Below are 25,308 nucleotides of genomic sequence, written 5' to 3'. Positions count from 1 at the left end.
GATCATGAGCTACTCCAAGCTTTCTCTACACTTTTTTCTTCCCTTCATTCTGGTACTTATTAATCTTAGTGTCATCCGTTCAAAGAATGCTTTTCCAGAACTGGTCTGGCTTTTTTAGATGTTTTTTGGCAAAGTCCAATCTGGCTTTTCTATTCTTCCGGCTTATGAATGGTTTGCACCGTGTGGTGAACCCTCTGTATTTGCTCTCGTGAAGTCTTCTCTTGATTGTAGACTTTGACAATGATACGCCCACCTCCTGGAGAGTGTCTTTTACTTCTCTGGATGATGTGAATGGGTTTTTCTTTAACATAGAGAGGATCCTGTGATCATCCACCACTATTGCCTTCCGTGGATGTCCACGCCTTTTTATGTTGCTGAGCTCACCAGTGCGTTCTTCTTTCCTCAGAATGTACCAAACTGTTGATTTGGCCACTCCTAATGTTGCTGCTATCTCTCTGATGGATTTGTTTTGTTTTTGAAGCCTTACAATGAGCTGTTTCACTCGCATGGAAAGCTCCTTTGAACACATGATGTAGGTTCACAGCAATAGATTCCAAATGCAAATATCACACTTAGAATCAACTCCAAACCTTTTACCTGCCTAATTGATGAAGAAATAATGAATGAGTAGCCCACACCTGGCCATGAAACAGCTTTTGGTTCAATTGTCCAATTACTTTTATTCCCTTGAAAAACAGGGGATGGCTACTCTTAAGAGCTGTAATTCCTAAACCCTTCCTCCAATTTGGACGTACATACCCTCAAATTAAACCTGAGAGTGCACTTTCAGCTCATATCCATTATATAACTATAGCTTGAATATGTTTTGGTAAATACCTGAAAAAAATAAAATGGTGCCTGTCTCCAAATATATATGGACCTAACTGTATAAGTACATTTCTAAGTTGATGTTTCATCTCCTCAATACATACTCTTATTGCTTGGTAGCCTCAAGATTTAATTCCTATTTTCATATTTATTTTCAAAATTATATCACAAGGGTAATAGTTATGCTGAATAATATAATCTGTTCCCATTTTATCCATGTTAAGTAACCCATCAGATCTGGTTTTCCTAGTAGGACATATATCCTTATATTCAATTAGGTTTCGAATGTTTCTCAAAGTGTGCTAAGGATAAATGACTGTGCTGCTGACGAATAGCAAACAATTCAATTCTTTCTTTGAAGTATGAAAGAATGAAGGGACTCTGATGTCTACAGCACAACTTCTCCATCCAACACTTTGATAAAAAAAAGGCATATTTTTTTCAAAAAAAGAAGGTATTTAAAAGACCACGCACTATTTAATTTGTTCTGCTGAATTAGGTACAGACTAATAAAACAATTTACATCCACTCTAATTATTCTAATTCTGTTAGTACTTTAAATATAGCCTACATGGCATAAATATTAAATATGACATTAGAACAAAGTTATGGTCACAATTTTTGAACCATACACACATTTGAAATGCACTGATCAATACAACCACTGATACATATAAGTCTTTATAGATTTTACATAATACGCCCACATGTTTTGGTAGCTGACAAGAGTCATAAGGCAAATTCATCCAGTAACAGGCATTTAAACAAACCCACTGTCCCTAACTGAAAATATACTACTGCCTACACTAACCGATTCATTCAAATTAAAAAAATGTTCTTGTTGGAATCCCCAATCTCCTTCATAGTCATCCTCAGGTTCTGCTTCTGAGAAATTCCTTGTGTTCTCATACAAAAACACCTGTTCATCCACAAGAGCAGGAGCTAATCTGTTTCTCTTAGCAATTACTACATTTGATGATGAACTAAAGAGACGCCCAGGGAATACTCTGGTGGCAGCAATACACCAATATTTTTGGAGAACCTTTGGTAGCAAAGGAAATAACTGCAAGCGATCAGACCACCATTTCAGTGGATCTTCATTCAATCCAAGTACTTTTTGGGATTTAAAATTGCTCAGTTCCTCAACTACCTGAGCATGGCACTCCTCCTGGTCTTCAGAAGCACCAGACTGGCAGAAGATTTCAGCCAGCATGTTGTTTATATTACTGGATGGAAGAGCGGTAGAGGACATCAACATTTTTTTTACTGCTGGTTCTTCTGGAATTGTATACACTTTTTCCTCAATTCTTAAGTGCTCTTTATTTCTGTCCAGCAAACTTTTTGCTTCTTCAATAACACGATTTTCGACCTGAGAACGTTCAAATGCAGACAGGAATGGAAGCCTTTTGTACCTCGGATCCAGAAAAGTTGCAACATTTAAGAACATATCTATTTCAGGTGTCTGTTGGTAGGTAGCTGACAAAGCTTTGGCAATTACTTCTTTGGCCATGCTTATTTCTTTTAGGTCAGTCTCCTTGATGTTTAAAGATGTGTTAAGGAGCATATGTAAAAGAGGTTTTACCATACTTATAGTGGGATATTTTGACATCGACAGCATTTCTGTAACTTGTTTAAAAGGTTGCAGCAATTCCACCAGACATTCAATGGTATTCCATTCACTTGCTTCAAGCATGAGGTGATGATTATTACTGTCCTCCACCAAAACTCCAGCTATCATAAACTGCTGTTCCTTAAGGCACTGCAGCATTGCAAGTGTGCTACCCCACCATGAAACTTTATCGCTTATAAGCATGCAGGCAAGCATATTTTGCTGTTTTTGTTTCTCACAAAGCATGTACCGAGCAACTGAAGACTGCTGAAAATATTCCACCAACTTCCTACACCTTGAAAGAAGTCCTGCTAGTTTTGGGAGCTGAAAAGCTTGCTGTATTCCCATGTCAAATGTTTGGCCTAAGCAAGGCATTTCTATGGGTATATCCAGGAGGGAACAAGCTTTAATAATGTATTTTTTGTAATCTGTGGTAGCACCAAAAACTTTGTTACTTATTCCCCATTCAATAAAGGTTTCATACAAAACTCGTGTGATTGATTCTGCCTTGTTTTCCTCAGGTACTTCAAATGTCTTCAAACAACGGGAGCTCAGGGACAAACAACTAGAAGGATCAGGAGTCATGAAGTGAATGAAAAGGGTCACATAAGACCTATTCTGGTATTCATTTCTCCACAGATCTGTAGATATACCACACCACAAAATGTCAACTAGGTCTTTCAATATAACATCTCTAACTGTATGATATTTTTCAGGCAATACCCTGCTGCAGATATATTTTCTGCTAGGTATCTCAAACCTTGGATCCAGAGTTTTCAGTAGGGATTTGAAAGTAGGTTCATCCAATATGGAAGCTGGAAACATACCTTCACAAATCATGTTTACTACAGCAGATGAAACTTCAATTTGCTTCTTCCCATCAAAACTATGAGAGTTCTTTATTATTAATGACTCCTGAACAACTTGTTGGGATGATTCAGGTTTTAACTTAGAGAAAGCAGTGGCAAACGCTTCCCGCATTTGTTCAGTGTTACTTTTTACAAACTCACAGAATTCATCTGGATGGTTTTTCTCAAGATGGTAAGAAAGGTTGGAAGTATTTCCAGAATAAGCAATCTGAGCCATACAAATGCGACAGTAGATCTTCTTCCACTGCAGGATGCATCCTTCAGCATTAGTATCAAATCCAAAGTACTTCCATACTTTACTCTTTGCTCTAGGATGGGCAACCAGCTTTAGATCTGGCTGTAAGATTTCATTGCTTTTAGCTTCCATAGTTTCCCTAGTGTTCCTCCTCTTCAGTTATGCCTCCAGTCATTAATATGGATCTGCTAAAAGGCAGGAAGATATAGATAAATGAGGAAGCTTAATATGGCCACATTACAAGGTATACTAAGCGATCTGTAAGTTAAAATAGGTTTAAAATAAAATATTAAATGTAATGGTTAGATACGTACTGATGCATAATGTAGTAACTCCAGAAGATCTGGATTGTGCCACAATTTACTGAATTTTGATGTGATATGGAGGGAGTTACAATGAAACACCTAACAGGCAGGGATCTGAACCTCTTTATAAGATCTGATACTGCTGATCAACTCAGTATTACATTCTGTTTTGAGTAGAGCTATCTTTATGTATTTAACTGCAAAAGGAACATTATCAAGACCATTTAGTTTGTCATCATTTGGCCATACAGCATTAGGTTACCCACACTCTCTCAAGAACCTACCATTGTTTTTTTATGTACAGTTGTGCTCAAAAGTTTGCATACCCTGGCAGAAATCGTGAAACACGTTTCGTCATCTGTGACATTGTCAGGGGCCTGACGTCAGATGACAAAACGCGTTGGCTGGAGCCAGAGCATATGATGTAATTGCACACAGGAATGTGGCGGCCATCTTATCAGTTTGAAACAAACTTATTATGGATATGGTGACAAGCTGATTTTAAATTTACAATATGTATGTGCATTACTGCTATTTCATTAAACGGTTATAAATTTACTACACTATGAGGAATCTTTTTTCTCCATCTTAGAATACCCTTTATGAGGCTACACTAGTTCCAGGTGTATTCGTTATGAGCTTCACATTGAAGAAAAGATCACTATGAAGTACATTCAGTCCACTGGTTGTTTCCAGGAAACATACAGCGCATATTGACCTTTCCTTTGGGAGTCAAAACCTTCCGGTAAGGGACAGTGTGTTTGGTGTTGGTGAAGGATTTCTCCCTCTGATGTTTTCCTTGGCACTCATTGGACCTACGGTGTTTCTTTGCTGTTGGATTTTCTATTATTCACTTGAAATTTTTGGATTGATTCTCGTCTTTATGGAAGAGCATATATATTTATAATTTATAATTCTCTAGCACTGCACTTTTTATCAATTTATACAATATGAGAATACTTGAACAAAAATGAACTGCTGGTCGAGTTGCCAGAAAGAAGCCTTTACTGTGTCAATGCCACAAAAAAAGCCCAAAAAAAAGTCAAGGTGTTGCCAGGAATATTGTAACCAGGCGTTTTTGTGGCATTGGTGCAGTAAAGGATTCTGTCTGGCAACTCTACCATGCAGCTCATTTTTGTTCAAGTATTGAGCACAACTGTCAATTCAAAAATGTCCCCAGTGAACATTCCTGCGGCAGTATTTTGAACGGCTGCCTTTAAGCTAACCTTTAAGTTTATATCTGTGGTCCATCGAGTCTGGGGGGTGGGGGGGGGGTTGTTTATATTTTTTTGGAGTACAGATGTTTGTCTCAAGCATGATAGAAGCTATTTACTGTTGACTGGCTCGCTACTTTCTGAGATTAGTTTTAAACTTTCCTCCAGTTAGTTCAAGGTCATATCCCCTTATTATTGATTTTGGTTTCAAGATGAAAATCCTTCTGAACCTTACTCACCCCCTTGATGTATTTAAAGGTTTCAGTCATGTCTCCCCTTTCCCTTCTTTCCTCCAGGCTGTACATGTGAAGTTTCTGAAGTCACTCTTGATATGTTTTATCCCCCAGACCTTTCACCATTTTTGTTACCTGTCTCTGGACTTGTTATATCCTACCAATATCTTTTTTTAAGTGAGGTCTTCTAGAACTGGACAAAGTATTGTAAATGAGGTCTAACTAAAGATCTATATAGGGCAATCAGGACCTCCTTGCTCCTGCTGCTGATGCCTCTAGTGATGCATCCTAGAATTCTATTCGCTTTCACCACTGCCTGTCACACTGCTTGCTCATTTGGAAATAATCTGAAATAAGTACCCCCCAAGCTCTTTTCCTCTGTAGTGCTGGCCAACACTGTACCCCTAATGTTGTACTTTCTCAAGAGATTATTTTTCCTTAGGTGCATTATTTTACATTTAGAAACATTGAACTGCAATTTCCACTTTTTTTTTTACCAATCTTCCAGCAATGCCAAATCATGCTCCATGTTAGAAACACCTCCAGGGATATCAACCCTATTGCACACCTTTGCGTCATTAGCAAAAATGACATACCTTACCCAATAATCCTTAATTTATATCACTTACATATAGATTAAATAGAACAGGACCTAGTACAGAGCCTTGTGGTACACCACTAGTGACTTTTTTCTGTTCCGAGTGAACTCCATATATAACCGCGCTCAGTCCTAGCTTGTACAACTTTTGCACACTGCTCAAGAAAACAATTAAAGGAATGCTTTTTATTCAGAGTATAGCATCAAGTCAATTAAACTTCTGGGATATTGATCTGGTCAGTTAAGTAGCAGAGGGGGTCGTTAATCAGTTTCAGCTGCTTTGGTGTTAATGAATTTAACAGGTGCACTAGATGGGCAACAATGAGACGACCCCCAAATCAGGAATAGTTTTACAGGTTTTACAGAGGCCACTGACATTTTTCCCCTACTCATCTTTTCTGACTGTTTTTCGCTAGTTTTACATTTGGCTATGTCAGTGTCACTACTGGTAGCATGAGGCGTTATCTGGACCCTACCGAGGTTTTACAGGCAGTCCATCTTCTCTAGGATGGCACAGCATAACGTGCCGTTGCCAGAAGATTTGCTGTGTCTCCCAGCACAGTCTCAGGAGGTTCCAGGACACAGGCAGTTACTTTAGGAAAGCTGAACAGTATTGTAGAAGGTCCTTAACCCATCAGCAGGACTAGTATCTGCTCCTTTGTGCAAGGGGGAACAGGATGAGAATTGTCAAAGCCCTACAAAATTACCTCCAGCAGACCACTGGTGTGAATGTCTCTGATGAAACAATCATAAACAGACTTCATGATGGTGGCCTGAGGGCCCGACGTCCTCTGTGCCCCCTGCCCAGCACCATAGAGCTCGATTGGCATTTACCATTAAACACCAAAATTGGCAGGTCACCCACTGGTGCCCTGTGCTTTTCACAGATGAGAGCAGGTTCACCCTGAGCACATGTGACAGACATGAAAGGGTCTAGAGAAGCCGTGCAGAACATAATGCTGCCTGCAAAATCATTCAGCATGACCGTTTTGGTGGTAGGTCAGTGATGGTCTGGGAAGGCATGGTCCGGGGAGGCATATCCATGGAAGGACACACAGACCTCTACAAGCTAGACAATGGCAACCTGACTGCCGCTGGGTTTCAGGATGAAATCCTTCGACCCATTGTCAGACCCTACGCTGGTGCAGTGGGTCTTGTGTTTCTCCTGGGGCATGGCAATGTCCAGCCTCATGTGGCAAGAGTATGTAGGCAGTTCCTGAAGGATGAAGGAACTGATACCATTGAATGGCCCCCACGCTTGCCTGACCTAAATCCAATAGAACACCTCAGGGATATCAAGTTTCGGTCCATCCGACACTGCCAGGTTGCCCCTCAGACTGATTTGTGAGGAAATACTCCAGGACACCATCCGTCATCTTATTAGGAGCATGCCCCAACGTTGTCAGGCATGCATACAAGCACGTGGTGGACATACAAGCTACCGAATACCATTTTGAATTGCTGCAATTAATTTTCCACAAAATGGACTAGCCTGCTGCATCATTTTTCACTTCGATTTTCAGGGTGTCTTTGAATTCAGTCTTCTGTAGGCTGATCATTTAAATTTTAATCAAATGATGGAGCATCCTTATGTTCCTAACACATTACCCAATCCATATCAGTATAGGTATCCAGCATGATATTTTTCCCCATTGAGATCTGATGTGTTTTCAAAGTGTTCCTTTTAAGTTTTTTGAGCAGTGTAGATTGAATGGCCCCCATGCTCACCTGACCTAACTCCAACAGAGCACCTCTGGGATATCATGCTTCGGTCCATCCGACACCACCAGGTTGCCCCTCAGACTGTCCAGGAGCTCAGTGATGCCCTGGTCCAGATTTGGGAGGAAATACCCCAGGATACCATCCATCGTCTCATTAGGAGCATGCCCCAATGTTGTCAGGCGTGCATACAAGCACATGAGGGCCATACAAACTACTGAGTACCATTCTGAGTTGCTGCAAATTTCAGCAAAATGGACTAGCCTGCTGCATAATTTTTTCACTTTGATTTTCAGGGTGTCTTTGAATTCAGTTCTCTGTAGGTTGGTAATTTTAATTTCCATCAAACGATGGGGCATCCTTACAATTCTAACACATTACCCAGTCCATATCAGTATAGATATCCAGCATGATATATTTCCCCATTGAGATCTGATGTGTTTTCAATGTGTTCCTTTTTTTTTTGTAAGCAGTGCATTAGATCATTATGTGGAACTGTATCAAATGCCTTAAAATATAAAAGTCACAGCTACAAAACCTGTAGCTGCTGACTTTTCAAAAACAGACACTCACTTGTCCCTCAATCCAGCGGTGTCCTCACTGCAGCCAGTTTCACTGGCCGTTCTCTCTCCCCACTGCCGGCATCTTCAGTGTGGGCACTCAGCTGTGACAGATTGCAGCTTCACAGCCGGGTGCCCACTGCACATGCGCGAGTAGCACTGCGCTCTTTGAATAGTCCCATAGTCGTCTGGGACCTGTCACGTTTCCCAGAAGACAATGGGGGAGAGGAGGGGAGGAAAACTTCAACTTCCGATCGCCTAAGCAGGTACCCGCTCCCCAAAGGTGCCTTAATGGGGAGCGGGGGACGAGGCCTTAAAGCGGAACTTCCCCTTCTGGATGGTGCTGCGCTTTAAATAATTTAAAGCCAGGTAAATACGGATAAAGCTAAGGTTACTAAACTGGATATATGAGGCTCAAATTGCTATGCTATAACAGTTGTTACTTGCTATAAGAAATGTTATTTTTGCCGTGACGGCTGCTTGAACTTGGAACTCTTGCATGTCGAGGGCTACTAATCACCCCTATGGGAGCCACCAATTTTCTTTTGCTACAGGAAAGTCAAGCAGGAGTGCCTTTGCCCCCCCCCCACACACCCCAGGACACAGGTACGCAGCTCAGCCGGAACATCCCTGAGTTGTTCTGCACTCGCATGGCCTCACAGGCCTCGACCTCCCACTCTCCCAGCAGTGGCTCCGAGGCCCCGACAAACTGCGTAGGAATGATTTTTGCTCCAGCCACCTTGCCTCCCAGCTTACTGGACCTACAAACGGTGGCTTTAAATATCAAAATTACCCTAATGGCTGCAATTACAGACCTCCGCTCAGATGGCTAGAGTATCGCTTCCAACATAGGAGAGGTGGAAAAAAACTACCTATATACATGCCGGTGTTATTTGCCCGGTGCAGCGGACCTATGATGCCCAACTACCACATCTATTAGAGATGCACAGACATCTTGAAGACCTGGATAAACGGGGCTGCAGGTGCAACATCAGAATACGGGGCTGCCTGAGACGGTGAACTTGGGAACTCTGGAGCTCCATTTTTAACAAACTGCTTGCCCGTCCGCCTAAGTTACCTCTAGAAATGGAGAGAATCCATAGAGCCTTGCGCTCTGGACCCCGGTAAATGGAACCGCCCTGAGATGTTATCTGTTGCTTGGTTAACTTTCCTCTAAAAGAGGAGATACTTCGCAAAGCTAGAGAGCGGGATTGCATTCATTACCATTAGACTAAAATAAAACTTTTCTAAGATCTCTCTCAAATTACACTTCAGAACAGATGAGCCCTACACCCCTTGTTGCACATCCTTCACAGATCGACACAGCCCAAATGTGTTTCCCACACAGTGTTGAGTCTCAAGAGCTTACAGTCAACTCTGCTTCTGGCTGCAGTTAAGTACTGCCTTTATGTTACCTGATTTGCCCAGTCTTGCTATTCCCGACATATAGCGTATGCCCTTCCCTTTTTTTGGAGAACTAGCTTTCCCCCCCATATCCACATGACAGTAACTTACTTCTTTAACCAGCCACCAAGCCTTTCTCTACATACATACGCTACCCAAGTGTATGAGCAGGTCTTAACTACAATAGACGTTGATCCCTGGAAAATTTTCTATAATGCTGATAACACAGGCGCTACAACAGTTGAGACCTCTTGAATCAGGCTGGGCCATTTCATCAACTCTTACGTTTGATGCCATGACAAGGTAGAAGATGGTATGCCTTGGAAGTTATGTGAAGATGATGATAGTTGGAAGTACTCTTCACCCTTTGTGATGCTGTTATTTCTATATCGCTCTCCAATATATACCAGATAATATTACCTTTGGTGATTTGGTAACTGCTCATGAACATTTGTAGAGAAATTAGCTGTTTCAGGATGCTAAACAGGGTACTTGCCTGCCGATTTCCCCCCTCCTCCCCCCATCTCTCTCCCTCTCCCTGTCTCTTCCCCATCCTTTTAGTCCTCTCTCTCTCTCCTTCTCCCACACCCTTCCCCCCATCTGCCCCTTCCTTTCCCCCCCCCCCCTTTTCTCCCCCCCACCCTTTTTCCCTTTCCCTTTCCATCCTCTTCTCATGCCTTCCCAAGTTGAGTGCAGACTGGTGCTTTTCTTATATTAGCTTTTTTTTTTACTTTTATTATACTTGTCTTGTATTACATGCTCTTTTTAGAGCTTTATTGTTTAGGAACATATGATGCAAAGGTTAGCTGGATCCTCAAATATAGTTGCTTGATGGGCTTTGGCTCAGTCCCTTGCTGACGGAGAGGTTAACTGACTCCCCCTAAAATTAATCTAATCTACATGAATACCATGCTACCTATGACAATTCCTCTCACGTTTTAAAGAGAGGCAACTTTTTGAGGTAGTTCTACATCTTTGAGGTACTTTTGGGTATCCTGATAACAGATTACCTGGCTACACATGAGGGGGTCCCAATGACAATTGTTACTCCAATAATCTGTGGTGAGATCCCCCTTTGGAGTGTCAGCCTTACCAAATTCAATGGTTTTCAATATATGTTTTGAACCACCTCCCCCTCAAGTGACACAGGATCTGCGATATGATTACATGATGTTGTGTTGCGCTTTGGGTTCGTATAATCCTTTATGCAATCTTTCAAGTCAATCTTAGTATCTGTTTCTTGTTACAAGTGCTTTAGCATATCTGATGTGTATGTAGCATGACACTGAATTGTGCTTAGATGAAGAATGATTTTATTGATCTAAGGTTTCCCATATCTATTGTACTCCTCCAATTCTGGCTTCCATTACTTCCCTATCATATGCAACTTAAGTCCTCCTTTGTGCGATCTCGAGACCGCTTTATTCCTTTTCACAACCCCACACAGCACCAACCTAGTGGGTGAATGAACCTCCAACCCTTCTCTTCCTTTCATTAGGTGGACTGATTTATTTCCATCTCCGGGGTTCTTGCTCATTCCCCCTCCCTTTTTTTTCTTTTCTTTTCTCTTCTCTTTCTTTCCCTTGCCCTTCGTTATCCCCCCCCTCCAAACTCTTCTAACAAATTCGCTTGAAGCCCTCCTCCACTGGGGTCAAAGTAGTCTGACATATTAGCTCACACACTCTCTTGGATTGCCTCCTGCTGTAACTCTATTAACTCTGACCCCTCCTTTGAGCATTCCACGCCACAATATGAATCAATTCACCACTTCTGACAATACCTTGTCTCTGAATGTCTTTCTATTAATGCTAAGGGCCTGAACATACCAGAGAACCACTCTCAAATCTGTCTGCATTGGCCAAACAAAGCCCAAATAAGTTTCATACAAGAAACACATTTTAGATCAGACTCTATACAATATCTTACCAGTAAGACATTTTCTACAGCACTACGTGTCACCAGTCCCCATTCTAAGACTAAAGGGTGTCAATTTTATTATCATAACACTCTCAACTTCTAATTTTTGATTCTTTGATCGATCCTGACAGTAGATACCTATTTTTGAAGGGCTTTTTGGCCTCTCAGCCGATCACCTTAGCGAATATCTACTGCCCCATGAATGACAAGTATCCTTCTTTTGAAAAATCTGCAAACTTTTATTCAAATTTCATTCTGGGATGTTAATTCTAGGGGGAGATTTTAATGTACCCCCTTAGCTGACTCTTCTTCTGGAATTTTGGTCCTGCCGTACAGGGCCCTGTGCCAAATTAAGTTGCAATTACATGCGGTCTTTCCACGACTCTTGGCGCACATACACCCAAATGATAGGGATTATACTTTCTTTTCTGATCCCCACCAAAAATATTCAAGAATTGATTATTTTTTAATGCAAACAGACCTCCCATTTCTCCACCAGGCTACAATTGAACCTATGTTTCTCTCCGACCATCACCTGGTCCAAATGACATTAGTTTTCCCTGAAACTATTGCTACCACAAAAATCTGGACACTGAATGCTTCTCTCTTGTAGCATTCTGAAAAAGTGTGACATATTACCACTTGTCTTACAAGTTTCTACAAAGAAAATGCCTCCCGGATATCAGCCCCAAGGTCTTATGGGAGGCAAATAAGTGCATGGTTAAAGGTGAATTTCTTTCCATGTCTGCTGTTGTTAAAAGAGAGCATCAAACCCTGATCCAATCCTGGACCGATCGCATTCAGTTCTTGGAGAGAGTGCACAAATGAGAGCACAAAATACTTTGCAAGAACTTGAACATACTCGCTCTCTCCTGCTGATGGAATTAGGGAAAAGAACAAGCTGACACTATGTCCTCCACCAAAAAGTATTTTACGAGCATGGCAACAAGAGTGGAAAACTGCTAGCTCGTGCTATTCAAACATCTCAAGGTCCCCGTACTATTCACTATCTCTGTGATCACTCTGGCAATATCTTGGCTAAAAACAAGGACATAGACAAACAGTTTGAGTTTTACTATAAAAAGCTCTACAATCTTCCATCCTTAAACCCAAACCCGAATACCCAGACTGCAAGCTCTCTTTTGATTATAGAGTTCTTGTCAACTTACTGTTCTGCAGCTATTCCTACACGGAAAGCTCAAGAATTAGAAAGGCATATCTCTCTCAAAGAGCTAGAGGTTGCCCGAAAGCAGACGAAGCCTGGAAAGAGCCCAGGACCTGATGGTCTTACGCACCAATATTGTATTTTGACACAGTACTACTTCCGCATCTGCTTCAAACTCTTAACTCCCTGCCTACCTCGCAGGTCTCTTTAGAATGCCTACTTGAAGCTCACATTACAGTCTTGCCAAAAGGCAAGGATCTGACTCAACCATCTAGCTACAGGCCAATCTTCTTATTAAACGAGGACATAAAGTTATACGCCAAAACATTAACAAAGAGACTATTACCTGTCCTCCCTTCTCGGATTTCTCTTAATCAAGTAGGCTTCATACCTGGCAAGGAGGTGAGGGACAACACCATAAATGTGCTTAATCTACATCATTGGCGCTCGACCAAAACCCATCAGGGTTTTTTCCTCTCTTGATGAGGAGAAGGCGTTTGGCTGAGTGGCCTGGGACTATATGGCAGCAGTGCTTCAGGCAATCGGCTTGGTCCCACGAATGTGTGCTAGTATCCCAGCGTTAAACTCTGCTCCATCAGCCAAAGTGAGCATTAATGGCCACCTCTCAAACGCCTTCCCTATCAAAAATGGCACACGCCAAGGATGCCTTCTCTCACCATTGGTGTTCATATTGACCCTGGAACCTTTCCTGAACAGGCTGCGTGCTAACCTAGATATCAAGGGCCTTAGGCTGAAGAATGATGAATATAAATGGCAGCCTTTTCTGATGATCTGCTCCTATTCTTATCTGAACCCCGCACATCCCTGCCCAATCTCCTTACTGACCTGACATTTTTCAGGCAAATATCAAACTTAAAAATTATTATACAATGCCATATGCACTAAACATTTCTCTCCCTCCATCTTTGCTTACTCATTGCCAGGAACACTTCCCCTTCACTTGGAAGAAAGGCAGTATCACCTACCTTGGAATTCAAATTCCGGCTAATCTCTCTGAACTGTATGACAGAAATTTCCAAACTATGTTAGAGAAAATGTGAAAATGCAATGGAGCAGCCTCAATGTGTCATAGTTTGGGTGTTCAGCATTAATTAAAATGAACATTCTGCAACGGCTTCTTTATCTAATGCACACTGTTCCAATCTACCTTCTACCTTCTTTTTTCACCACATATAAAAGGAGCTGTTCACATTTTATCTGGCAGGACTCCCCTCCGCGTATTAAATATTCACGCCATACATTACCAAAACTTAAGGAAGGGATCAGCCTCATGGATTTGTATAAGTACTACAACGCGTGTTTACTCACCAGAGTGGTTGACTGGAATGTTCATTCTTGTAAGAAAGCATCGGTCATGTTGGAAAATTCCTATAGTAACTCACCTCTCCAATTATTGCCCTGGCTTCCCTTTAATTGCACTCCTCCTGCTCTCCTGAATCACCCTCTGAGTTTTAGTAAGGCTTGCAAATCACCCGCATTCTCTTCAAAACCAGGTTCTTTAATGTCGGTACGAGGCAATTCTGACTTCCCCCTGGCATGTCGGATCACTTCCTGGCTACCATCTGGCCACACAAGGATGTCTTGGCCCACCATTTCTATTCCAAAAATACATTTTTTACTCATGCTCACCCAAATGACATTTCTCAGCACGGTTCCTTCTCATTTTTGACATATCTTCAACTAAGTCACTTATCACATTCAGCCACAGATTAACTTTATTCTAGGCCCATTACACAATTTGAAAGCCTCTGTCTGAAACAAACTCCTCAAAGGCATCTTATTTCAGCACTTGATTTTTTAACATTTAGCCCTACTGCAGGCAAATAGCAGTGTTTACTTTATACGGTGCGATTTTTCAGTGCGATTGTCAAAGGTAGTTGTTCAGCTGTTCAGATGTGATTCAAATCAACTCAAGTCAGTCTTATAGCCACTTCTACACAAAACCAGTTACAAATCACATCTTTTGTAAACAGTTCTCATAAAGCCACTATACTCTATGCTGTGCGAATTTGGAATGCATTGCTCCAAAATTGCACAGGACTTTTTTCAGATGTCATGCACATCTATGCCTTTCGGATCACATCTGATCCGCATCAGATTTGCATCAATGTGAACCGGGTTTAACGGGCGTTTTGGGATTGCAGCAGAATCACTGCGATTCTGCTTGCAATCTCAAAACACACTACAATTGCAAACTGCAGGTTCAGGTGACATTATTTTCAATGGCACCTAAAATGCAGTGAGGCACTGCCACGGATTTTGCGCAATTTATCGCATGGCAATTCGTATTGAGTGAAGCTTGTTGCCCAAAAAGGAGCTTCTTTTAGGCGACAAGCCTCACCCGATGTGATTTGCTGTGATTGCGCGACAATCATGGCAAAACCGCACCGCGTTTTAGTTGCCATTGAAAATAATGGCACCTTAACCTATATTTTGTGATTGTAGTGTGTCTTGAGATTGCAGACAGAATCATAGTGATTCAGCCGCAATCCCAAAATGCCCAGGTGTGAATGGAGCCTCACGGAGTGAACACCTGAGCTTGATTTGACTGCTCAGCATGTGCTTGCACTGAACACACAAGTGCTTCCGTGTGCAAGGTTCACCTCAAGGAATAAAGTTTTGTTTTATTTGTTGGGACCAGTGCCCCATTTACTCACTCAGCAGATACGCTTCTGCAATGCGTTAAGAGAGCCCGAAACTCCCCTTTCCTAACGAGCACCCAATCGCTGCTCTTTACACTGCAAGGTCTCACCCCTCCCTGCTAGTTTGTAGGTATGGTGCTAGAGACGTGAGTAGGAGAAAAACAGAATAATGCTAAATCCTTATTTAAATATGGTTTTGGTTATAATTATTTTTCTTTATCAGGACAAGTAGATTGTCATGAGGGACAAGTAAATTGGGACCCTGATTTAGACCCTTGGACAAGTAGATTTTTAATAAAAATATCCACACCCTTGAATGAAGGTTCAAATCTTAGCAAAGCAAGCTCTTTACTAAGCTATAAAAATTACTCATAAAAAACACAAAATATCAAGTATTTAAATTCTTAAAGTGTCATCAAAACCACATCATTAAATACTATCAATAAATGCTGTACTACATGATGTTTATACTCACTCAGTCACTATGGGATTCATTTTCTGTATTCTGCAAAAAACCTGGTCGATCTTGCTGTATGCTGCTAGTGCACATGCTCAATTTTCAGTGCATTTTCTACTCTGAGCATTTCCTCCCTATCACACCTGAGCAGCCCATGTGACTATAGAGTCACACATGTGGGCATATACACAGTAGGAAATGACAGCCCACTTCCTCCCTCCTCCTCCATGCCCACTAACCAGCTAACACACAAGGGCGGGACTGTGTTATTCTAAGACACAGGCTGGAAGAGCGTGACACAGCCTATGACTTGCAGAAATCTGCCCACACCATGTACTGCCAAAATATTAATAAAGATTTGATTTCAAATAAATATTTGTATAACAATTTAAAACAGTTTATTGATATGATTTATTTTGCTCTGTGTACAAAAGGCTGTTTTTTTTTTTTATTTCAAACATGTGAGTAGAAGCCCCTCCTGCCACTGTTTTCCTGCAGACAGGCTGGGAAAGAGCTGGTTCATGTGACAGCTGTATATAGATTAGGAATAAAGGCACTTAGTTTTTTTATTTTATTAAAATAACTACAGTGCTATCATCCACATACAGAAAGAGAAGGGATAATGTAAAGTCAATAGAGTGTGTTTACTATCACTTTAAATGCTCACTTGCAGCATTTTTCAATTCTATTATCCTAGATCCTCCATCCATCCCCTCATCTCCTTACATAATCCAACAGCCATTTTAGCTAATAGGCTTGGGTTTTACCATCCTAGTTAAAAAATATGTGCATTTTCTGCTCTAGGTTGTACAGACACTTGGAAATTTACATGCAGCACATTCAACAACCTTCTCTACCTCAGACCCTCATTGAAGCCAGAAAACATAAGCCAATGCCTACATTTTCATTTACTCCTCCTCCCAACTCTTAAGCACAACCCAGCCCTGAAAAAGAATGGTTAATAAGGAGAATGAATATTATGAAATATATATACACTATATTGCCAAAAGTATTGGGACACCTGCCTTTACACACACATGATCTTTAATGCCATCCCAGTCTTAGTCCGTAGGGTTCAGTATTGAGTTAGCCCACCCTTTGCAGCTATAGCAGCTTCAACTCTTCTGGGAAGGCTGTCCACAGGGTTTAGGAGTGTGTCTATGGGAATGTTTGACCATTCTTCCAGAAGCGCATTTGTGAGGTCAATCACTGATGCCGGACGAGAAGACCTGACTCGCAGTCTCCACTCTAATTCATTCCAAAGGTGTTCTATCGGGTTGAGGTCAAGACTTTGCAGGCCAGTCAAGTTCCTCCACTCCAAACTCGCTCATCCATGTCTTTATGGACCTTGCTTTGTGCACTGGTGCGCAGTCATAATGGAACAGGAAGGGACCATCCCCAAACTGTTCCCACAAAGTTGGGAGCATGAAATTGTCCAAAATGTCTTGGCATGCTGATGCCTTAAGAGTTCCCTTCACTGGAACTAAGGGGCAAAGCCCAACCCCTGAAAATCAATCCAACACCATAATCCCCCCTCCACCAAACTTTACATTTTGCACAATGCAGTCACGCAAGTACCGTCCTCATTGCAACCACCAAAGCCAGACTCGTCCATCGGATTGCCAGACAGAGAATCATGATTGGTCACTCCAGAGAACACGTTTCCACTGCTCTAGAGACCAGTGGCGACGTACTTTACACTGCATCCGACGCTTTGCATTGCACTTGGTGATGTAAAGCTTGAATGCAGCTGCTCGTCCATTGAAACCCATTCCAGGACGCTCTCTACACACTGTTGTGCTAATCTGAAGACCACATGAATTTTGGAGGTCATTAGGTATTAACTCTGCAGACAGTTGGCGACGTCTGCGCACTGTGCACTACATCACAGTACCACGCTTGAATTCACTGAGCTCCTGAGAGCGACCCATCCTTTCACAAATGTTTGTAAAAGCAGTCTGCATGCCTAGGTGCTTGATTTTATACACCTGTGGCCATGGAGGTGATTGGAACACCGGAATTCAATGATATGGAGAGGTGTCCCAATACTTTTGGCAATATAGTGTATATGTGCCTTGAAAAAGTATTCATACCTCTTGAAATTTTCCACATTTTGTCATGTTACAACCAAAAACGTTAATGTATTTTAATGGGATTTTATGTGATAGACCAACACAAAGTGGCACATAATTGTGAAGTGGCTTTCAAACTTTTTTACAAATAGATATCTGAAAAGTGTGGCATGCATTTGTTTTCAGCCCCACTGAGTCAATACTTTGTACAACCACCTTTTGCTGCAATTACAGCTGCAAGTCTTTTTGGATATATCTCTACCAGCTTTGCACATCTAGAGAGTGACATTTTTGCCCATTCTTCTTTGCAAAATAGCTCCAGCTCTGTCAGATTGAATGGAGAGCATCTGTGAAGAGCAATTTTTCAAGTCTTGCCACAGATTCTCAATTGGAATTAGGTCTGGACTTTGACTGGGCCATTCTAACACATGAATATGCTTTGAGCTAAACCATTCCATTGTAGCTCTGGCTGTATGTTTAGGCTTGTTGTCCTGCTGGAAGGTGAACCTCAGCCCTAGTCTCAAATCCTTTGCAGACCCTGACAGGTTTTTGTCTAACATTGCCCTCTATTTGGCTCCATCCATCTTCCCATCAGCTCTGACCAGTTTTCCTGCCCCTGCTAAAGAAAAGCATCCCCACAGCATGATGCTGCCACCACGTTTCATAGTGGGGATGGTGTGTTCAGGGTGATCTGCAGTGTTAGTTTTCTGCCACACATAGCTTTTGCTTTTAGGCCAAAAAGTTCAATTTTGGTCTTATCTGACCAGAGCACCTTCTTCCACATGTTTGCTGTGTCCCTTACATGGCTTCTAACAAACTGCAAATGTGACTTCTTATGGCTTTCCTTCAACAATGGCTTTCTTCTTGCCATTCTTCCATAAAAGCCATATTTGTGAAGGGCACGACTAACAGTTGTCCTGTGGACAGATTCTCCCAACTGAGCTGTGGATTTCTGCAGCTCCTCCAGAGTTACCATGGGCCACTTAGGTGCTTCTCTGAATAATGCTCACCTTGCCCGCCCTGTAAGTTTAGGTAGACAGCCATGCCATTTTAGGTTTGCAGTGCCATACTTTTTCCCATTTTTGGATGATAGATTGAACAGTGCTCTGTGAGATATTCAAAGCTTGAGATATTTTTTTATAACCTAACCCTGCTTTAAACTGCTCCACAACTTTATCCCTGGCCTGCCTGGTGTGTTCCTCTGCCTTCATGATGCTGTTTGTTTACTAATATTCTCTAACAAACCTCTGAGGGCTTCACAGAACAGCTGTATGTATACTGAGATTAAATTAGTAATTAGGTGATCTATGAAGGCAATTTGTTCCACTAGATTTTAGTTAGGGGTATCAGAGTAAAGGGGGATGAATACAGATGCACGCCACACTTTTCAAACATTTTGCAAATCATTTCTCATTTTCGTTCCACTTCACAATTATGTTCCACTTCGTGTTGGTCTATCACATAAAATCCCAATACAATACATTTACGTTTTTGATTGTATCATGACAAAATGTGGACAATTTCAAGGGGTAAGAATACTTTTTCAAGGCAATATTGTGAGAACACCCAGATGATGTGATTGAGGTGCGGATTTAGAAAAAGGGTCCTGCAGCTTTTTGGCGTGGATGCGAATCGATTTGAGTCATACAAAATGTATGGCACACATCACCCCGCACAGACATTTGCATGTAATTTGCACAGGAATGCGGTGCGATTCCTGTGCAAATTACATGCGGTGTCTTGCACCACATAGTGTGAACCCGGGCTAAAAGGGAAAACCTACTATTGTGCTCTCTCCAGAAATACCTATAAAAAGATATTACATTGACAAGTTTATCAATATTTAAACAAGTCTATTTCAAAGACAAACTGTTTCAAAAAGAGATGTCTAAAACTTGGTAAAAGGCTGTTCTCAGTTAATGCCAAGCATTAAGCTTCTGAAAACACATACATATAGGATCACCATATTTTCTGATTGTAATTGTGGTTACAGAGCGTCCCTCACATTTTTCTACAGTGGGCTATTGTAGATTTTTTAAAGCGGAATTCCAGTCGCACTGTGAAAAAATAAAAGTCAGCAGCTACAAAAACTGTAGTTGCTGACTTTAAAAAACAGCCACTCACCTGTCCCACGATCCCGCGGTGTCCTCCCCACAGTCTGTTTCAACAGCTGTCCTGTGTTCCAGGCGCCAGCTTGGGGCTTCACAGCCGGGTGCCCACTGTGCATGCGCGAGTAGCGCTGCGCTACCAGAATGGTCCTGTAGTCTTCTGGGACCTGTCACGTGTTGCAGAAGACTACGGGGAGGGAGGGTAGGAGGAAAACTTCCGCTTCCAATCGACTAGGCGATCGCAGCGGAAGTGAGAGCGGGTACCTGTCAATTTCAGGTACCGGCTCCCCCCCACTCCCCAAAGGAGCCAATCCTTAATGGGGAGCGGGGGACCGGTCCTTAAAGCGTAACTTCCCCTTTTGGGTGGAGCTCCGCTTTAACGTCTGTCTTATGAATCAGTTACAGTTTGGAATGCTGTGAACAGACCCTCTGTTTAGTGCAGAGTAGCTTACACTATTCACAGTCCATGACATATTGCATATACTGTACATCAGGGCAGGAGAAAAAAGGTGGCAGGCAGCCAGTGCTCCTTAAAAATCAAAGCCAACTCCTAACAGAGGTAATCTCTAACCCCCCCCCCTCGGATCGCACTGCTTCAAAGACATGCATGACCCTTTTTCAAATCGCACTGTGTGTGGACTGCAGAGATGTGAATAACCTCCGCAGGAATTCATTTTTCCATGTCATGCATATCACTGTGGTCTAAAGCTCATCCAAAACCACAACACTGTGAACCAGGGCTTAAAGAAAATCTTTAATGAGTGATATATAGACGTGGCCATTACAGACCTCCTAACAAAGTTATCTTGTGGTTACTGGATTCAATACATGCTGGGTTATGGCCTCAAAAGGATACAAACTATAAAGTCAGAGGGAATTACAAACTCTTAATTTGCATAGTTGTTTCTCTTTGCTAGAGGATTTATGTTTATCCAGTGGCTTTAAAACTTTCATTGTCATCATTTTCAGGAAGTAAGGATATCAATGGCAGCCTAAAAACTTCTCCAAGTGTGGGATCAGTTTAATTAATTTAGTGCTTTTACTAACTTTCCTGTGGACAAAGCTGTTCCTGTCAATCTACAAAGTAGTAATGACTGCCCTCAGGCACTCCCAAGTAGAGCAGGCTATGCAGGAAAGGGTGAGCATTCCTTCAGGAAAACTGAAATGCAATGAAGAGGTTGCCATTGCTGGTTTCTTTCGGAAGATGCTAGTTGTATCTCCCAACCTACATAGTTGTTTTAAGGTGCATTCCCTCCAATGGGGTGCTTCTGGCTCCAGCAGCTAATCGTGGCCATTCACATGTAATCGTTCATGCAGCGATCACATGCGAGTGATTGGCCCTGGATGTAGGCAGTCTGGTTGTTGCATGTAATCAGCATCAGGTGCATCCACAGGTGTGAATACACCCTTAGGTCGATCACATGCGGGGCAATGCCTTGCAATTAGTATGGCAGCCAGGCAACTAGAAGTAAAGTACAATAGCAACCAATGTAATTGTACAGCACAGGTTTCCTTTAATAGAAACTGTGATAACTGGGTTCCATGTGTTATTCTGATGTTACACTCTATAGAAGTGAATGATAGAAGGTGTCATAAAGTAATCAAGTTATCTCTGTCAGCACAGCTCAGGTCACAGTGAGAACACTGGTACTGTGTCTGCCAGCAGTGGTCTAAATTTCAGGGGAAATCTCAGTAAATCACTGTAATTAAAGTACATCCCTATATGCAAGGAGGGCAATTTGTCACCACGAACATCACCCCAAAATCCTGTATCATTGTGTGTCTATAGCAGTCATGTTTTTTAAGCCATATTGCATAATTTAAACAAAATGGCCAGTCTGGTATATGGCTGTATTTGAACCTAGGTAAAAAACTTGTGTGAAAAAAACCCCTCCTTCTATGCCTGTAGATATAGTAGTGCTTAAAAGTTTGCACACCCTTGGAGAATTGGCATTGTACAGTATGCACCATTTTTAAAGAAAGCAGGCAAAATACATTTATTTTATTTCTTATGGGATTCATATTCATCTGTAGGTCATAAAAGAATGGCACAATCATAAAACAAAACATAGCAACACGTAAACAAATGAAATGACCCTGGTTCAGAAGTCTATATGCCCTTAGTTCTCCGTACTGTGTATTGTTCCTTTAGTATCAATGACAGTGTGCAGTCTATTGTAATAGTGGTTTATGAGGCCCCACATTCTTGCAGGTGGTATATCCGTCCATTTGTCTTGGCAAAATGCCTCCAGGTCAAGCAAAGTCTTTGGTCGTCTTGCATGAATTGCACATCTGAGATCTCCCCAGAGTGGCTCAATAATATTAAGGCCAGGAGACTATGATGGCCACTCCAGAACCTTCACCTTTTTCTGCTGTACCCACTGGAGGGTAAACCTGGCCTTGTGCTTAGCGTCATTGTTGTGCTGGAAAGTCTAAGAGCAACCCATGCACAGCTTTCATGCAGAAGAATATTGTCTGCCAGTATTTTCTGATAACTTGCTGCATTCATCTTGCCACCAATTTTCACAACATTCCTTTGAACCTTTAGAGCTCACACCCCCCTCCAAAAATCAGTTAGCCACCACCATTCTTCACAGTGAGGATGGTAATCTTGTCGCTATGGACCTCGTTTATGGTTTTGCTCTATTGTGGTCTCCTCACTCCAGATTACAATGTGCCAGAAGCTGTGAAGTATGTCAAGGTGTTGTCAAGTATATTTTAACTGAGTGTTTTTCTGGCATTGTTTAGTAAAGTCTTCTTACTTGCAACTCGAGCATGCAGCTAATTATTATTCAAGAATCATCGTATTGTGCTCCTTGAAACAACCACACCAATATTTTTCGAGTGCAGCCTGTGTTTCTCATGAGGTTACCTGTGGGTTTTTCTTTGTATCCTGAACAATTCTTCTGGCAGTTGTGACTGCAATCTTTCTAGGTCTGCCTCACCTTAGCTTGGTATCAAGAGATCCCAAATTTTGAACTTAAGTGATTGAATAGTTCTGAATGGCATATTCAAGGCTTTGGATATCTTTTTATATCCATTTCCATCTTCATAAAGTTCCATTATTGTTACACAGGTCTTTTGACAGTTCTTTTATGCTCCCCGTGGTTCAGTATCTAGCCAGCTCAGTGCATCCAAGTGAGCACTAACAAACTCATTGACTATTTATACAAAGACACTAATTGCAATTTAAAAAGCCACAGAGGTGTGAAATGAACCTTTATTTACCATTTTAACCCGTGTGTCACCTTGTGTGTCTGTACCAAGGCCAAACATTCCAGGGTATGTAAACTTTTGATCAGTGCCATTTGAGTGATTTCTCTTATCATTAGGATTTAAAAAGGAGTCAAACAACGATGTGATAATAAATGGCTTCATATGATTACTATTCTTAAAGTGACACTAAAGTCTTTTTTTTTTCTTAAAAATAATAAACATGTTATACTTACCCACTCTGTGCAGTGGTTTTGCACAGAGCAGCCTGGATCCTCCTCTTCTTGGTTCCCCCGCGGGCACTCCTGGCCTCTCCTTCCTGTCGGGTGCCCCCATAGCAAACAGCTTGCTATGGGGGCACCAGAGCAGGCGTGCTCCTGAGCTGTGGCTCCGCGAGTCCATTCACACACAGATCCGTGGCTTGGCCCGCCCCCTCCCTCTCCTGATTAACTAGCTGTGATTGACAGCCAGTTGCCTCAGCCAATCAGGAGTGAGGGTCCCCGGAGAACCAAGACTCTCACGGACATCGCTGGATCAAGAGGGGGCTCAGGTGTTGGAGGGGGGGGGGGCTGCTACACACAGAAGGTTTTTTACATGCATGGAATGCATGAAGGTAAAAAACCTTAAGACTTTAGAACCACTTTAAATAAAAGACCAATTTTATGACATGATTAGTCATATTTTCAATGTCAATGACAAAATTTCACAATTTCTGCCAGGGAATGTAAACTTTTGAGCACAACTGTATTTATTGAGACAATCTAAGAGCTACAAAGCACATAATGCAGCCCTTGATTATATATGAGTTTGATGTGCCTAATCTTTCCTCATAGGTTCGGAGCAGCTAATAAGATCACATGCACACATAAACATTTTTAGGTCTACGCTTATCTTTCAAAAGAAAATTGGTCGAGTCAGTGCTTCAGTGCACCAGGTAAATCAAACTGTCACCTTATCAAACAAGGTAGAAGGGGCATGTATATGTGTGGCTACAGGATGGGGAATTCCTTGGCCGCAGATGAATGGCTAAGTAAAGTGACAGCTTCCTGTCAGGCTCACTCCTGTGGGTTTGGACTAGGATCCAAACACGCCAGAGCTCTTCCTCAGTTAAATTAGAAGTAGGGCCAGTGCTCTTTTAGCCCTATTTCTCTTATGGATTACAGGAGTGCACTTCAATATGCACTCCTGTGATCCAGATTCAGCCAATGGCAGGCTAAAATCCACAGTTGGCTGACGTCGCTTTAAAGTCAGCATAAACCCAGATTCCTGTGCCAGGTACTCCCACCCCTCCAGAGCCTGGAAGTACAGTGAGCGCTAAAGGGGCAGAGCAGAGATCTGGTGACTGACATTCAAAGACTCTGTGCTCACTAAAGGCTGAGAACTGAGCAATCTGCAGTCTTTGATTGCTCAGTTCTCGGTCTTACAGCCAGCAGAGGACAAATGCAGCAGGTATGTTGAATTTATATCACCCGACGTCCTGGACACATAGTTCCAGGTGCCGGGCAGGTAGAATTTTTTAACCTGTCAGGTGAAAGCATTTGGGCGGCTGCGCTGCTGCCTGACTGCTTTCACACAGCGTACTACAGTGCCAGACTCCACCCCCCTCGCACACAAATCTTCCCCTGCCTGCTATGTCTCCCAGGCTCCGCTTGCTCCCCTCCCCTTCTTGTCCTGACTCGAAAGAGACGTTATGATGAGCCTATTGACCCCAGGAGAGAATGTAATGCAGTGTGAAGTGCACTACGTTACATTCAGTGGAGCGCAGGGGAGACATCCAGGGTCTTTTAGATCTTGGATGTCTCAAAAAAGAGAACCTGTCACGAAAAATCATCACATAGAGGACAAAAAGTCCCCTATGTGATGAAAAAAAAAATTCTGTAAAAAAATATTTTTTTTCTAATTGTAAAAAATTAAAGCTACAGCCAAGCACGTAACATCCCCTCAAAAAAATGTTTTGAGGCCTCCCCACATATACGCACATACAAACGTAAAAGTACACGCTGGGGCGCCTACGCATGAAAACGTCGATTGCGATAACGTTACATGTCATCGCACATGCCAGAATGAGAGTAATAATTATAGCAGGAGACATCCTCCGTAACACTCTACTGATGACCTATAAGGGGTATTAAAAGTGTT

The 25,308-nt window shown here is 42.0% G+C and overlaps 2 protein-coding genes across 6 annotated transcripts in view; both read right to left on the bottom strand.

Annotated features, from left to right (window-relative positions):
* Nucleotides 1-25,308, bottom strand: part of DHRSX (dehydrogenase/reductase X-linked) — a 615,232-nt gene that overhangs the window by 418,857 nt on the left and 171,067 nt on the right. The gene's annotated exons all lie outside the window — the stretch shown is intronic.
* The window catches only part of ZBED1 (zinc finger BED-type containing 1), a 30,253-nt gene continuing 6,230 nt past the window's right edge, over nt 1,286-25,308 (bottom strand). For 2 of the 3 annotated variants that reach the window (XM_089683837.1, XM_089683836.1), the window contains exon 2: nt 1,286-3,729. In XM_089683837.1, the coding sequence (XP_089539963.1) occupies nt 1,589-3,673 (2,085 nt within the window). In that variant the 5' untranslated portion in view covers nt 3,674-3,729 and the 3' untranslated portion in view covers nt 1,286-1,588. The remainder of the gene's footprint in view (nt 3,730-25,308) is intronic. The other variant, XM_089683839.1, reaches the window with a different exon arrangement.

The sequence above is a fragment of the Staurois parvus genome, unplaced genomic scaffold, assembly GCF_062004578.1.
Source record: "Staurois parvus isolate SC_StPar_1 unplaced genomic scaffold, SC_StPar_1.0 ptg000324l, whole genome shotgun sequence".
NCBI classification, from domain to species: domain Eukaryota; kingdom Metazoa; phylum Chordata; class Amphibia; order Anura; family Ranidae; genus Staurois; species Staurois parvus.
This window is presented reverse-complemented; position numbering and strand designations above follow the sequence as displayed.